The sequence below is a fragment of the Brachyhypopomus gauderio genome, chromosome 21 (genome assembly GCF_052324685.1).
Source record: "Brachyhypopomus gauderio isolate BG-103 chromosome 21, BGAUD_0.2, whole genome shotgun sequence".
Lineage (NCBI taxonomy): Eukaryota > Metazoa > Chordata > Actinopteri > Gymnotiformes > Hypopomidae > Brachyhypopomus > Brachyhypopomus gauderio.
This window is the reverse complement of record NC_135231.1, coordinates 4,872,419-4,884,551: the sequence shown is the minus strand read 5'-3', so window position 1 is coordinate 4,884,551 and position 12,133 is coordinate 4,872,419. Positions and strand designations below refer to the sequence as shown.

The 12,133-nt window shown below is 44.9% G+C and overlaps 1 protein-coding gene across 1 annotated transcript in view; it reads right to left on the bottom strand.

Moving 5' to 3' along the window:
- snphb (syntaphilin b) overlaps positions 1-12,133 on the bottom strand; it is an 18,290-nt gene extending 6,157 nt beyond the window's left edge. Inside the window, exons 1-6 of the mRNA XM_076983702.1 lie at positions 11,972-12,133; positions 5,352-5,503; positions 4,241-4,315; positions 1,898-2,014; positions 720-827; positions 105-254 (exon numbers count right to left, since the gene is read on the bottom strand). Of these exons, the coding sequence (XP_076839817.1) occupies positions 105-254; positions 720-827; positions 1,898-2,014; positions 4,241-4,315; positions 5,352-5,413 (512 nt within the window). The 5' untranslated portion in view covers positions 5,414-5,503; positions 11,972-12,133. The remainder of the gene's footprint in view (positions 1-104; positions 255-719; positions 828-1,897; positions 2,015-4,240; positions 4,316-5,351; positions 5,504-11,971) is intronic.

Below are 12,133 nucleotides of genomic sequence, written 5' to 3'. Positions count from 1 at the left end.
ATCCTGTGTGTATATATGCTGCTTTCTTCGATAAGATGTGACAAGCCATGATGGTATTTAGGTAGTCGGGGCTCTGTTGACTACAGAGTGGTAACCATAGCTACCTGTCCTGGAGTCTTTCCACGGTCTCTTTGAGCCGAGCGCGCAGATGTCTGATGCACACCTCCTTCTGCTGCAGGGGGGTGAGGTACTGCTCAGGGGGAGGGGGCTTGATGCCATGGTTATCTGTGCAGGAGGTGTACTTCATGTGACGTCTGGGGAAGGGGCGGAGACAGGAGGACAAGAAGAGAATAGGAGGCTTATTCGTTTGACTGGTTAGGTAAATGTCCTAAATAAATAGAGCTCAGGCTCTATAAATGTCCAGATGTCGCTGCAGAGTTAATTTCTCAGGGGTGCAATGGCAGACATTGCTTACACAGCAGCTGAAGTTTGTCAGAATCTAAGACTTAGAAGTGCCACAGAAAAGAGACACTATGCTAAGTGCTAGTCATTATGGAGCGATATGCATACTGACTTTCCCTGTGGATGATTTTTCTGTGGGAAAAAAAACCTCATAGGCCATATATAGAAAAATCTTTCACCAAACCTAAAGCACAAAGTGTTAAAGGATAAATATTGAATTGATCTATGCTAGGTTAGCATCCAAATACGACCTGATCCATGGTGAGAGGGGTGTGTTCTATCTGTGGGTGGGGTTTCTATTGAGGGGTGTGTCCTACCTGTGGGTGGGGCTTCCATCGCTGCCCTTGCATGAGCCCGAGTTGCTGCTGCTGCTCAGTGAGGCGTTGCCATAGGGATCACGGTTACTGACAGGTGCAGGACTCTGCCTACAGCGCCATATAGTAACAGTATTAAGCATCTCCATCGAACACACGTAACACACCTCACTAAATTAGTAGCATGTCTTTCATGACCGTAGCCATTACAAGATCACAAACCAAAATCTATCGTCTTACGGAACATGGCAACACCACATGCCCACCTACACTACACGCCACCAACATGCCACAACACGTAGTAAACAACACGCCAGGACCCGTCATCTTCTGGGACGCGGGAGAACACCACAGGCAAAACCGTGGGAAGAACGACAACACAAACGTGCGCAAAAAAAAATCAACACAAGCAGATATGTAAGATCTGTAATAGAGCAAAAACAGCTAGAGAGGGGTATCATGTCTGGATGCTGATGTTTGCAAACTGAAATGAGTCCAGGCCAGACAGTACAAGATGAACAGACAGTACTAGATGAGCAGGCAGTACAGTCAGCGCTGGTTGGAGCGGAAGAAGAATCTGGTGACGGCGTGGATTCGTCCTGCACACCTTATTTGGTTTGGCCAAATCCAGTCAGAGCCGGTTTCTAGCACAAGTTCAGTTGTATTAATTCCTCACATTGTTGACTCATTCAAATTTGTTATCATGTAATTATTAAGTTAACATTACAAATAGACCAGAGATGTTAATTATGTTCATTTTGAATTTATGTAAATTTCAGTGTTTATTCTGATGCATCGTTAACTGCCACAAGAAAAGTAGATTTTCATCTGTACTAAATCTACATATATGTATGTACATATATATACCTATATCTACATGTATATCTACATCTATATCTACGTCCCTATAAACTCATATCTATATCTAATGATTGTGTACTAAATCTACATCTATATCTATATGATTTTTGCATCGCACATGCTATTGGCTTACTGACTGTCTTATTGAACTACAGTACAAACTGGTTGAATATTAAATCGGTTTCATTTGCTGTGAGGAGTCTGAATCCATGCCTGGGGGTTGTCAGAGCAAAAGGGAACAGAAGCGAACAGAGGAAGTAAAGCGAGTGATGACAGACAGGAAGAGGAAATAGGGGTGAGGGGGATGATGATGCTCTGACCGACAGTGGCGATCCGGAGACCTGGGGGTCACAAATCCACGGCTCTGCCTCATAGAGACCATAATGCCTGCCTCCATGGGGCTGTAGTCTAGCTCTATAAACCTGCAATAGTCGAAACTGACCCACACACAAGAAGGCACTGTTACACAGGGAGCCTCACAAGTGCCCACACACCCCCTACACACCTGCTCAGGTGCGCTACGTGCTCTTGCTTCATCATGGCAGTTCGTGCTTTAAGGGAGTGCTTCAAAATGGACGGCGGGAACTCTGCTCCCCCTGAAGAAGATCTGCCCTTAGCAAAGGAGCATTACACGGAACGAACTGCACACGCTCAGAATCGACGTGTGTGAAACGGGTGGTGTCTTCTAACCACGCACGCAGCAGAGATGGAAGAGGTGGGAGATGAGGAGAGAACCTTCTGGAGACCTCTTTGGACAGCAGTAATTCAGAGACAGCGTCACTCTTTAGAAATGCTGTCACTTGCCTTCTGAACTCCAGACAACACTGACTTTCTTGAAGGGAATAGAGTCCAACTAGAAAATAGTGACAGACTCCCTCTTCCGTGCCCATATATCCTCAGCTTCTGCTGAAGAGCATCTCCAAGTCAGCACTTTGTGTTCTACAGTTAAAAAGTGAACACTGTGTACATTCTGGACATTTTATGGGCCACTTTTCCCCCCACACATTAAGTCCAGTCTGGGACTAAATCACACCATTCTATCAGATCCTTTTACAGGAAATCTAGAAGCAGCCATCTTCTGTGTATTGGCCCATTTTTCCACACCTCCCTCATAAACATGGATGTCTTTTCTGTACAGTATGAATATAGCCTTTAGCTGTGTTGCTTTTCAAGCCTTTGTGATCACGTGTTCAATCTGCAGAAGCCTGACAGAGCTGGTTACCTCACATCACCTCTCCAAAAACGCAGAGCAGTTCAACCAAACAAGCATAGGCACTAGGCAAAGTCTATGAACAGTGGATTAAGGCAATGTTTAATGAATCTCTTTAATTCCCCTCAGAAGTGTTCTTACAGAGGGGAATCAAATCCTCAGCTAGAAGCTGAATGAAAGCAGTCTTCCTTTTCCAGGCTGAGAGACTGGGAACTGTGGAGATACAACATGGGGGACATGGGTTCACTGAACAGTGCACCCTTTCTCAATTACAAAACCAAGGAGAGAGGTTCTCTAGCACCTCAGGGAGGAAACCTAAAGGCTTCATTCTTGTGTTCGTGGTTGGCTTTTCACGATAAGAATAAAAGGATTTGTTGTAGAATGAGTCTAAGATGTGCTCTGGCTTTAAGTAGAGCACTGAACTAACTTGAACTTGAGTTGAGAAAGCCAATAGCTTGGGTTAAAAATAATAGCCAAAGTGCCTCCTCAACATATCCACTGGACCACAGGGTAGATCCATATCCCGTGATCCACGTGATCGCTACACAGTAATGAGCCACTGAAAACAGGGTCTAATTTAGAATGGTGTGTCTTTTCCTCCAATCACAGCTCATAGTGGGAGGGCTGGACCATGTCTCCCAGGCTGTGGGCGTGGTCACAGTTAAGGTCAAAAAAGGCAAAAGAAGACTGTGAAGCAGAGGTAAGGAAAGCAAAAATGAGAGCATCTGATATCATTACTGATAGCAGAGAGCCAGGAGCAGCAGGGTAAGTCCATCATATTGTTTTCTACAAGATGGACTCGCTCAAGCACAGTAATGATGTGGTGAAAGAGGCACTCTATTCACGTGTGCAAAATAACAGCAAACAAGAATTAGAATCGAGAGTTCATATTACTTTAAAATAAGAAACTTACAATCATCAAATTCACTTTATTATTCATCTCTCTCACTCTATTTATATTTATAAATTTTGATTTATATATATTTGTTTGAGAGTATTGCTTAATTTGAATATTTAATATCCTTGCATGTATATCACTATATTTAATACATTTGACTAAAGCAGATTAGAACAGCAAAACCATTGCCAAAAACACAGAGTTCATTTGGGTTCTATATCTCTGTCTCACAGATTCTAAGTTTCGAAGCCACAGCTAGAGACTAGATGGCCACTGAAAGTGCAGTTTCCAACTACATGTACATGTGAGTGGAAGCCATCTACTGACCTAGTCCTTAACCAGGCCTTAACCCCTTCACCACTGCTGCTTATATACTTAGGGGACTAGGTAGGCACTAATACTTTTCCCCAACCTATCCAGTCATCCCTAGAAGAGGTGTTTAGGGGAAGTGGGCTAAGGGATGGTTTTGGATTGGACCTGGTCTCGTGAGTGTTCAATAACTAACAGCAGTGTTCTCTACCACAACCATGCCCTACTGAGGGTACGGAGTCTCACGGAGGGGGTGAGGAGGGGCAGGACAGCATTTGCTGCAAACGCCACTTAGGCTGCAGGGCCTTCAGGGGGTTGAATCTGAGAAGAGAGACAAGACACACAAGCAAAGCGCTGGGCTCTACTCTGACAAACGCTACCCCTGCTAAAAACAGACAGGGGCTTTGCTGATAAGGTGCTGATATTTCTAGCATTAGCTCTTTTACAGTCACCTTTACAGACATGACAGTGTGTGTTTAATGTATAGTATACAATATTATATGTCTACGTAGGGTGTTTTAGTTTACACCACATTTAGTTTACACCACAATCCTGCCGGTCAAAGCAGGTCTGTAATATACAGTAGTTTTCATCCCATCGTGGTTCTCAGTATGATCAGGTAAAGGGGTAGCTAATTTAATTTAATCTACAATTAGACTAATGTGTTTTGTGCTAGAAAGATTGCTAGCAGTATTGCTGAGTGTCCTGGCATTGCAGGTGCTTCTTTCAGCTATAAACACTCCTCAACTGTCCAGAGTGGCAGATTTAGGCAGCTGAGATCAATCTTGGTGGAAGTAAACAGAGACTGAGAGAGAAAAATAGTTAAAGCTGCAATAGTCATGACGGACGGGGGATATGGAGACTGAGAGACGAGAGAGAGAAAGAAGAGAAAGTTGAAAAGGAAAAAAGACTTGTTAGCATTAGCAAAGCACTTGTACTAATTTGAGAATGATGAAGCTTAATTAAAATAACTGCAATTAAACATATCAACTATGTCTGTGCTACAAACAGCAACATTTATCATACACTTCTGAGGCCAGATCTACAAACCACAGAAAGTCACGTTCAATAAGAGGTGACAGTTGTCATATGCACGTCCCATTTTCCATGGTCAAAATGAGAAAAGAATGAGAGAAAAAGAGAAGCAAAGATAAGCCAACAGACAAAAGAAACGAGGGATTAAAGAAGTGAAAAGGGAGGCCAGATTACCTTAGACACGTCATGTGTTGATGAACCAGGGTCATGTTTATTGAACCAGGGTCATGTTTACTGAACCAGGGTCATGTTTATTGACCTAGGGTCATGTTTATTGACCTAGGGTCATGTGTTGTACAAAAAAAAGAAAAAAATGTCCTACCTGTGAGGGCCGCAGCCAGATCTCTTATTGGTGGGCGCGGACATGGAGGCGAGCTGGCTCATGCTGTCTGCTGGCCTGACGTCTGCCTCGTCTTCGTCTCACGCTCCTGCGTCTCACTCAGCACAGCTGGAAGGGCCTCCGCTGCAGCCGGCCTGGGGACAGACCACATGCCGACAGAAGGCAAGTCACCCTCCCCAGGGAGTGGGTGGGGGGGGGGGGGGGTGGGGGGTGTTGTGGGGTTGGGGGCTGACAGCTCCCTCCTCTCTCAACAATCGGGAAAAGAAGGAAAACGAAGGTAATGCAGCTTCCCTTTCCAGGGTCGCTGGGCCGCAAACGTCTCGTGTTACTGCTGTGAACTTGCGGTCCATCTAATTCTTGCTGGGTTCCAGGAAACTTCTGAGGTGGTGTCAGTTTGGTCTTCAGACTCATCATTTAAGGTGATTCATGGCAGTCACAGGCTCATGGCCATGATACAGGAACTGCTATACATCCAGGCCACTTGCTCAGGCATCACACACAGCCAGATGTCCCCCCCCACCTCTGCTTAAATGATTGGGTTATGCATTAGGTATTAGGCAAATACTGATGCTTGTGATATATGTGGGAGTAAGAACAAGCGAGATATTTCTGTTGGAGAGCCTTAGCCAAGAAGCAATTTATGGCCTGAATAGTTAATTGTTAGGAGTTAGCACAGCTCAGCAGCATACTCTCTCTCTCTCTCTCTCTCTCTCACACACACACACACACTCACATTGTACTATTACTGAAGCGATTGCTCCCCTTTATAGCCTGAAATGCGTCTTTTAGTCTGATGTGACCTTTCCTCTCTGCTCGATACCATCACTCAGGCACTTCATTCTCATGCTCAGCCTGTAATCCAACATTTCTGTTAGAACAGCCCATGGACTCTAGCTTGGGGTAAAGGCAAGGAAGCGGTATTACATTACACACCTTCATTATTGGACACAACGGACTGATGTTTACACCGATGCCACTGATAGATCTTACAAATGCCAGACTGATGGTGGGCAAAGACGCTAAGAGAAAAATAGAACATTAATCTGAATCATCAAAAAATCTCACCAGGTAAAATGAGGTGAAGCAGAATTCCCAGTGCTAAGCTGGTTTTGAGAGTTCACACCTTACCACATTTAATGCTAAGAGGCTAATGTGTGACTTCTTAGGCAATTCAAAACCATGTTTGCATTACCATGATATACTAGGCCAGCAATACACTGATACTGACTGATGCATTTTGAAAGCTACAGTTTAACGTGGTTATCACGTTATGATGTCTAATGTACATCAATCTGTATTGTGAAATTACATCTAGATTACGGTGAAATAGAAATCTAAAGCTTTGTTAGTAGATGATTCAATTACATTGGTCGGACATTACTGAGACGAACTGTGTCACACCATATCGCAGAGCCTTTTGAAACTGGGTAGGTGTTGAAGGGTCATCTTACGTACAGTGGAGGCCTGAGGTTTAACCCCCTGCCACCAACCTTCGACGTCTGACACACTGTGACCAAGCAGAGGGCCTGGAGCCCAGTCACTGTCTCAGGACACAGGACCATCTAACATGCAAATGTGTGCAAAGCAAGCATGTCCTGGAGCAGACATCAAAGCCATCTCTGCTTTGCGGGCAGGGAGACAGATGTTTTCTACCACAGGACAAGAGGAGACGTGTCCAGGCTTGTCTCCTCACCAGAGCCCATTGGAGACACAGGGACACACCGCGTCACAGGGCGCTTCAAAGAGTGAGTCAGGACATTTATAGCTGAGTGAGCAGTACAGCATGTTTTCCTCTAATGCTTTGACTTCACGCTTAGAAACTTGCTGAAAATGGTTTGTTTGAAGCCTCTGTCTCTGATCCCCCTCTCAGGAAGTCACTCCCACCCTCACTGATGTGTGCCACCCGCCAGCAAACATGACCTTGACTTCGCTTATGCACACCACCCAAACCCTGACGCACTGCTATCCATGTGAAAAACAATAGCCCCCATGTTCTGTATTGGTCCAGTTCTTTTTTTTTTTTACCCAGTCCAGTTCACTTTCATCTAAAGTACCACATACGTATGCACACTGTCAGACGATTGCAAGACATTCAGGATGCCTGTGGGTGTGCCTAACAGGACTCTGGAGGTATGACTGTGACTGTGCAATTGAACATCAGCAGTACACTCCTTGCAAAGATCTTTCTACTGTTCTCCTGGGCTTTGGACCTCGGGCAATGCTGTACACATTTGGAATTTGTATGCATGTATAAAGTAGGTATGCCTTCCTCTTAAATGCATCAGCAGAGCAGGTGATGCAGAGTAATGTCTATATTATTGGATTCTGAATCTGAGAATGCTATGAATCTGTTTTTGTCTGCAAGTATGGGTGTGTAGGGAGTCCTTATGGACACGGGGATATTTGCATATAATGAAAATGCACCATCCTACCATCTTAGCAGGGCACAGTAACAGCAGTAATACTCAGTGGGCCTCCCGCAATCCACACTCACGAGTCGACACCATGCAGAGAAAGTGAGTCACTGCCCCCACCCCCCCCCCCCCCCCCCCCCCATGCCATACGCATCCGTACACACACACACACACGTGCACAACATGCATGAGCACCCATACACACACACTCACACACACACACACACACACACACACCCACACAGGGTGTCACACTAATGCCCTCACACCCTACGTGAGAGGGCTGGACACACAGCATCCCCTCTGTTTGGGTTTCACTTTCTCTGCCAATTGCCTACATTCGTATAGAGAGGCTAAATCAATGACGCCTTTCTGATATTGATATTTATCGTGATGTCTGTGCAGGACAGCCTGAGCCAACTCTCCTCCTCTCCTCCTGATAGTCACTTTAGACCTTCATAACTCATTCACAAACATAACCCCATTTAGAAATATTGACATGTTGTCATCTTTAATCTAAATTAAACATACAGCCAACCAGGATCTGTCTGCTAAGTCTCTCTCTACGAACAGCTGTGACCGCAGGCGATGTTCACCACAAAATCGCCATTAAAAAGCGCTGTGTCATGCTCCACCACAGAGCAAGACGGCTGCAGGCAGGTTAGTGAAGGGTAGCAAGGCAGACACGCAGCACGCTAAGATGATCTTGTTCTCTAGCTGAGCTCTTCAAATGGGCTCTCCGTGTACATATCAGCACATAGTAAGTGCTGGCTTTCTAGTCATGGAAAACAGGCAAGTTGACATTGGAGTTTTGTTCAAATAGCTGATTAAGACTGGGATTAACCTGGCTTTAGGGTGGAGGACTGACGTTAACCTGGCTTTAGGATGGATGGACTAACAATCAACATAAACAGTATTTTTCCGGAATGACAAGGTGTAACAAGAATTACTTCAGGAAACCGTTTTGAAAGTGTTACCCCTCCTGAGGCTCTTCCTCATGCGTAGCCTCTACAGGAAGCAGTGGGGGCCATTTTTCATTTGCTCAATTGCACTGCTTCACATGAGGTTTTTATATAAGGAATTGCTGTGGCAGTTTTTTTTATGTTTTAAAATAAATGTTGTATTTTGAGCAAGGTGTTCTGTGAAGTATATAACAGTATATAACTGGGGCTTGGTGGAATCAATGTGTTTTTTTTCTCAGAATTGAAAATTGTATCAAATTAAGAAATGTGTGTATTATTACGCCCACACTAGTCGTTTTACCACAAATTAAAAGAATTACATCTGGCACCTTTGCATGAGAATGGCAACAACCCTTATCACTATGAACAATTAGCACCAAAGTATAGCACTTCCTTTGCACTAATTAGCAAATCACAAAAATGTTGGTGCTCTAAGATTTGTACAAATATACCCATTAAGACATGTTACATGCATTGAATGATAACAGAACTACAATTCCCAGCCTACCTCAACACTCTAGTTTTGACAGTTGAAAATTCCTTTATCATTATAAACTGTTGGATCTCTGACTTAGGAAAAACAGTTTGGAAACTTGATTGGTTTGCAAATCTATTAGCCAATCTGTGATGTACACTGTGTCGAAGGTTTTCTGGTAGATTCATGTAAATTACCAAATCCATGTGCTGTTCTGTGTGTCAATTCAGTGTTTTCATGAAAAAAAAACACTGAATCAACATAGACAATGCTAAACTGCATCTGTGTCATAGTTAGTACTAAGTGGTATAATCTGTGTTTATTTTGCTGACCATAAGAACTACTGTCTCAGGCTTGTCACGAATCTGCAGTGTGGTCTGCTTCAGTGGTGGTCACCACTCTCTGCTTCACGTGCACTTTATGTGGACCTGGTGGGTGTGGTATGGTGGACCTGGTGGGCGTGGTATGGTGGACCTGGTGGGCGTGGTATGGTGAACCTTGTGGACGTGGTATGGTGGACCTGGTGGGCGTGGTATGGTGGACCTGGTGTGCGTGGTGTGGTGGACCTAGTGGGTGTGGTGTGGTGGGCCTGATGGGTGTGGTGTGGTGGGCCTGGTGGGTGTGGTGTGGTGGACCTAGTGGGTGTGGTATGGTGGGCCTGGTGGGTGTGGTATGGTGGACCTGGTGGGTGTGGTTTGGTGGGCCTGGTGGGTGTGGTGTGGTGGGCCTGATGGGTGTGGTGTGGTGGGCCTGGTGGGTGTGGTTTGGTGGGCCTGGTGGGTGTGGTGTGGTGGGCTTGATGGGTGTGGTGTGGTGGGCCTGATGGGTGTGGTGTGGTGGGCCTGATGGGTGTGGTATGGTGGACCTGATGGGTGTGGTATGGTAGATGGTTAACAGTGTCGTGTAAGGAACTGGGTGCTCGCTCACTTGTTTAGCCCCTATGTTCTCTCATAGACTTTTATATGATAGTTATGAGATTAAAATGCCCTCAACTTAAATTTGAAAGTATTTTAATCTTTGCAGGACATAAAGGGAGCCATTTTGTTCCCAGTGGACCATAAGTAATTGGGTAAACTCACTTTAATTGTAGTCTGTTTTAGTGGGTTGTTTCATTACAAAACATTTATGTCTTTGGTCCTGGGACTTTTGCCTTCATTCTTGTCTTCAGTGAGTTAACTGCACACCTCAAACTTAGTGGCTTCATTAAAGCATAAGTAAGCATTTTGCATGTGGGTTTATAAAGAGATAGAAGAGGGGGTGGATCCATGCTTCTTACTGATCATGACAGCAACATTTATGGAAAATACATCTGGAGTTGCCATGGACAATGAAAATAAAAAAGGTGTTGAATAAAACTTTAATAAAGTTACCAGTCTACTGATATAATCATCACTGGACACCTTGTCAACCCATTGACAAATATGGACCATTGAGTAAATGGCTATAATTTTCAGCTGTGCCAATAACATATCCAACCTATTAGTGGTGCAGTGTGGACACTGTACATTATGTGTTTGAATTAATGTCCCCAGGGGAGTGTCAAGCTTTTCTAAAGTAAGGGAGTTCTGGGATGCCATAGCATGTATAGCATATTTTAGTGTAATTTAGTTCTAATCTGACAAAAGTGCGTGTGTCTGTGTGGGTGGGTGGGGTGGAATCGTGTTGCAGCAACCCCCCCCCCCCTCTGAAAAATTGTTCCCAACTCTAATGGTATAAATGACTACAATGGACTGCTTAGGCACAGAAGGATGCAGTTCACAGAGAAACCGACATGTGGCTGACATGTGGTGATGTAAATAAATAAAACCACTGGCTTGCACACTGAGTATGTGAAAGAGGTGTCTCCATGGAGACGCACACTATTCCAGAGCACACTTTCATTGGGTGGCCCAACATGTGCAACAATTTCCATGTGCAACGATTGGACCTTACAACACGTTCTGTTAGTGGGGTGGTTAGTGGAGTGGGGTGATACAGCACGAAAACGACACAATCAGTAGTGCTGAAAATACGCTGGAAAAAAAAACAGCTGATTTCACAACAACGCCACTTAGAGGGATAAATGTTTGGCTAATTTGGAGTTGGACATAATTTTGAAGCATGTCTGTATATAATCTATGTAGAAGTAATCTGAGCTCTATTAACATGATCACGTGGAGACGAGTACGTAATTTTCCTCAATTTCCACAGGTGCAAGGTCATACCAGGCCCTAGAACTCAGAGATCGTTGCACCTGTCACGACTCACGAGCCAGCTAAACGCAGACGTCCTCACGACACAAAGCTTCCTGTATTTTAGCAAACCGTGAAAGTAACCGGTTAAAGGAAAACCCATCCTAACATATATTTACGCGAAAACATTTGCACACGCCCCACCTGAAAGACAGCAAACGCGCTGAATTGCACGCGCACGTATTCATCCGCGGACACCCGCGAGCTGCAGGCAAACATCTGTTCTGCGCAGTCACCGCAACCTCACCTCGAGACTTCCAGACCCAACAACAAAACGCTTGCAGATCCGACGACGCGAAAAGAAAGGCGATAATCATACGTGCTTTTTAAAGACTGGAAATGCACCTCCACTATGACACATTTATTCTTTGTGTTCTTTATGCTCCTGCGGGGCTTGCCAGTCCTTCGTTTGTCCTACTCACGGAAATCTTACTATGACACCCTTTGCTATGATGTACGAACTGCCTTGTTTTCACTGCCAGCCTACCTTGGAAATATATAAAGATTTTTATTTTCATACCTGGTCGCCGCCTCCCGATTTGGTTTAAGATTCATTCATTGAAGCGGCCGCCCGACTAGGACTCCACCACAGCGGCGCGCCCGCTGCTCGCGAAGGCGCGTAGACGGGGTGGGTGACGACGTAGGATGCTGGCGCGTGAGATTTGTTTGCAAGCCGCGTGAG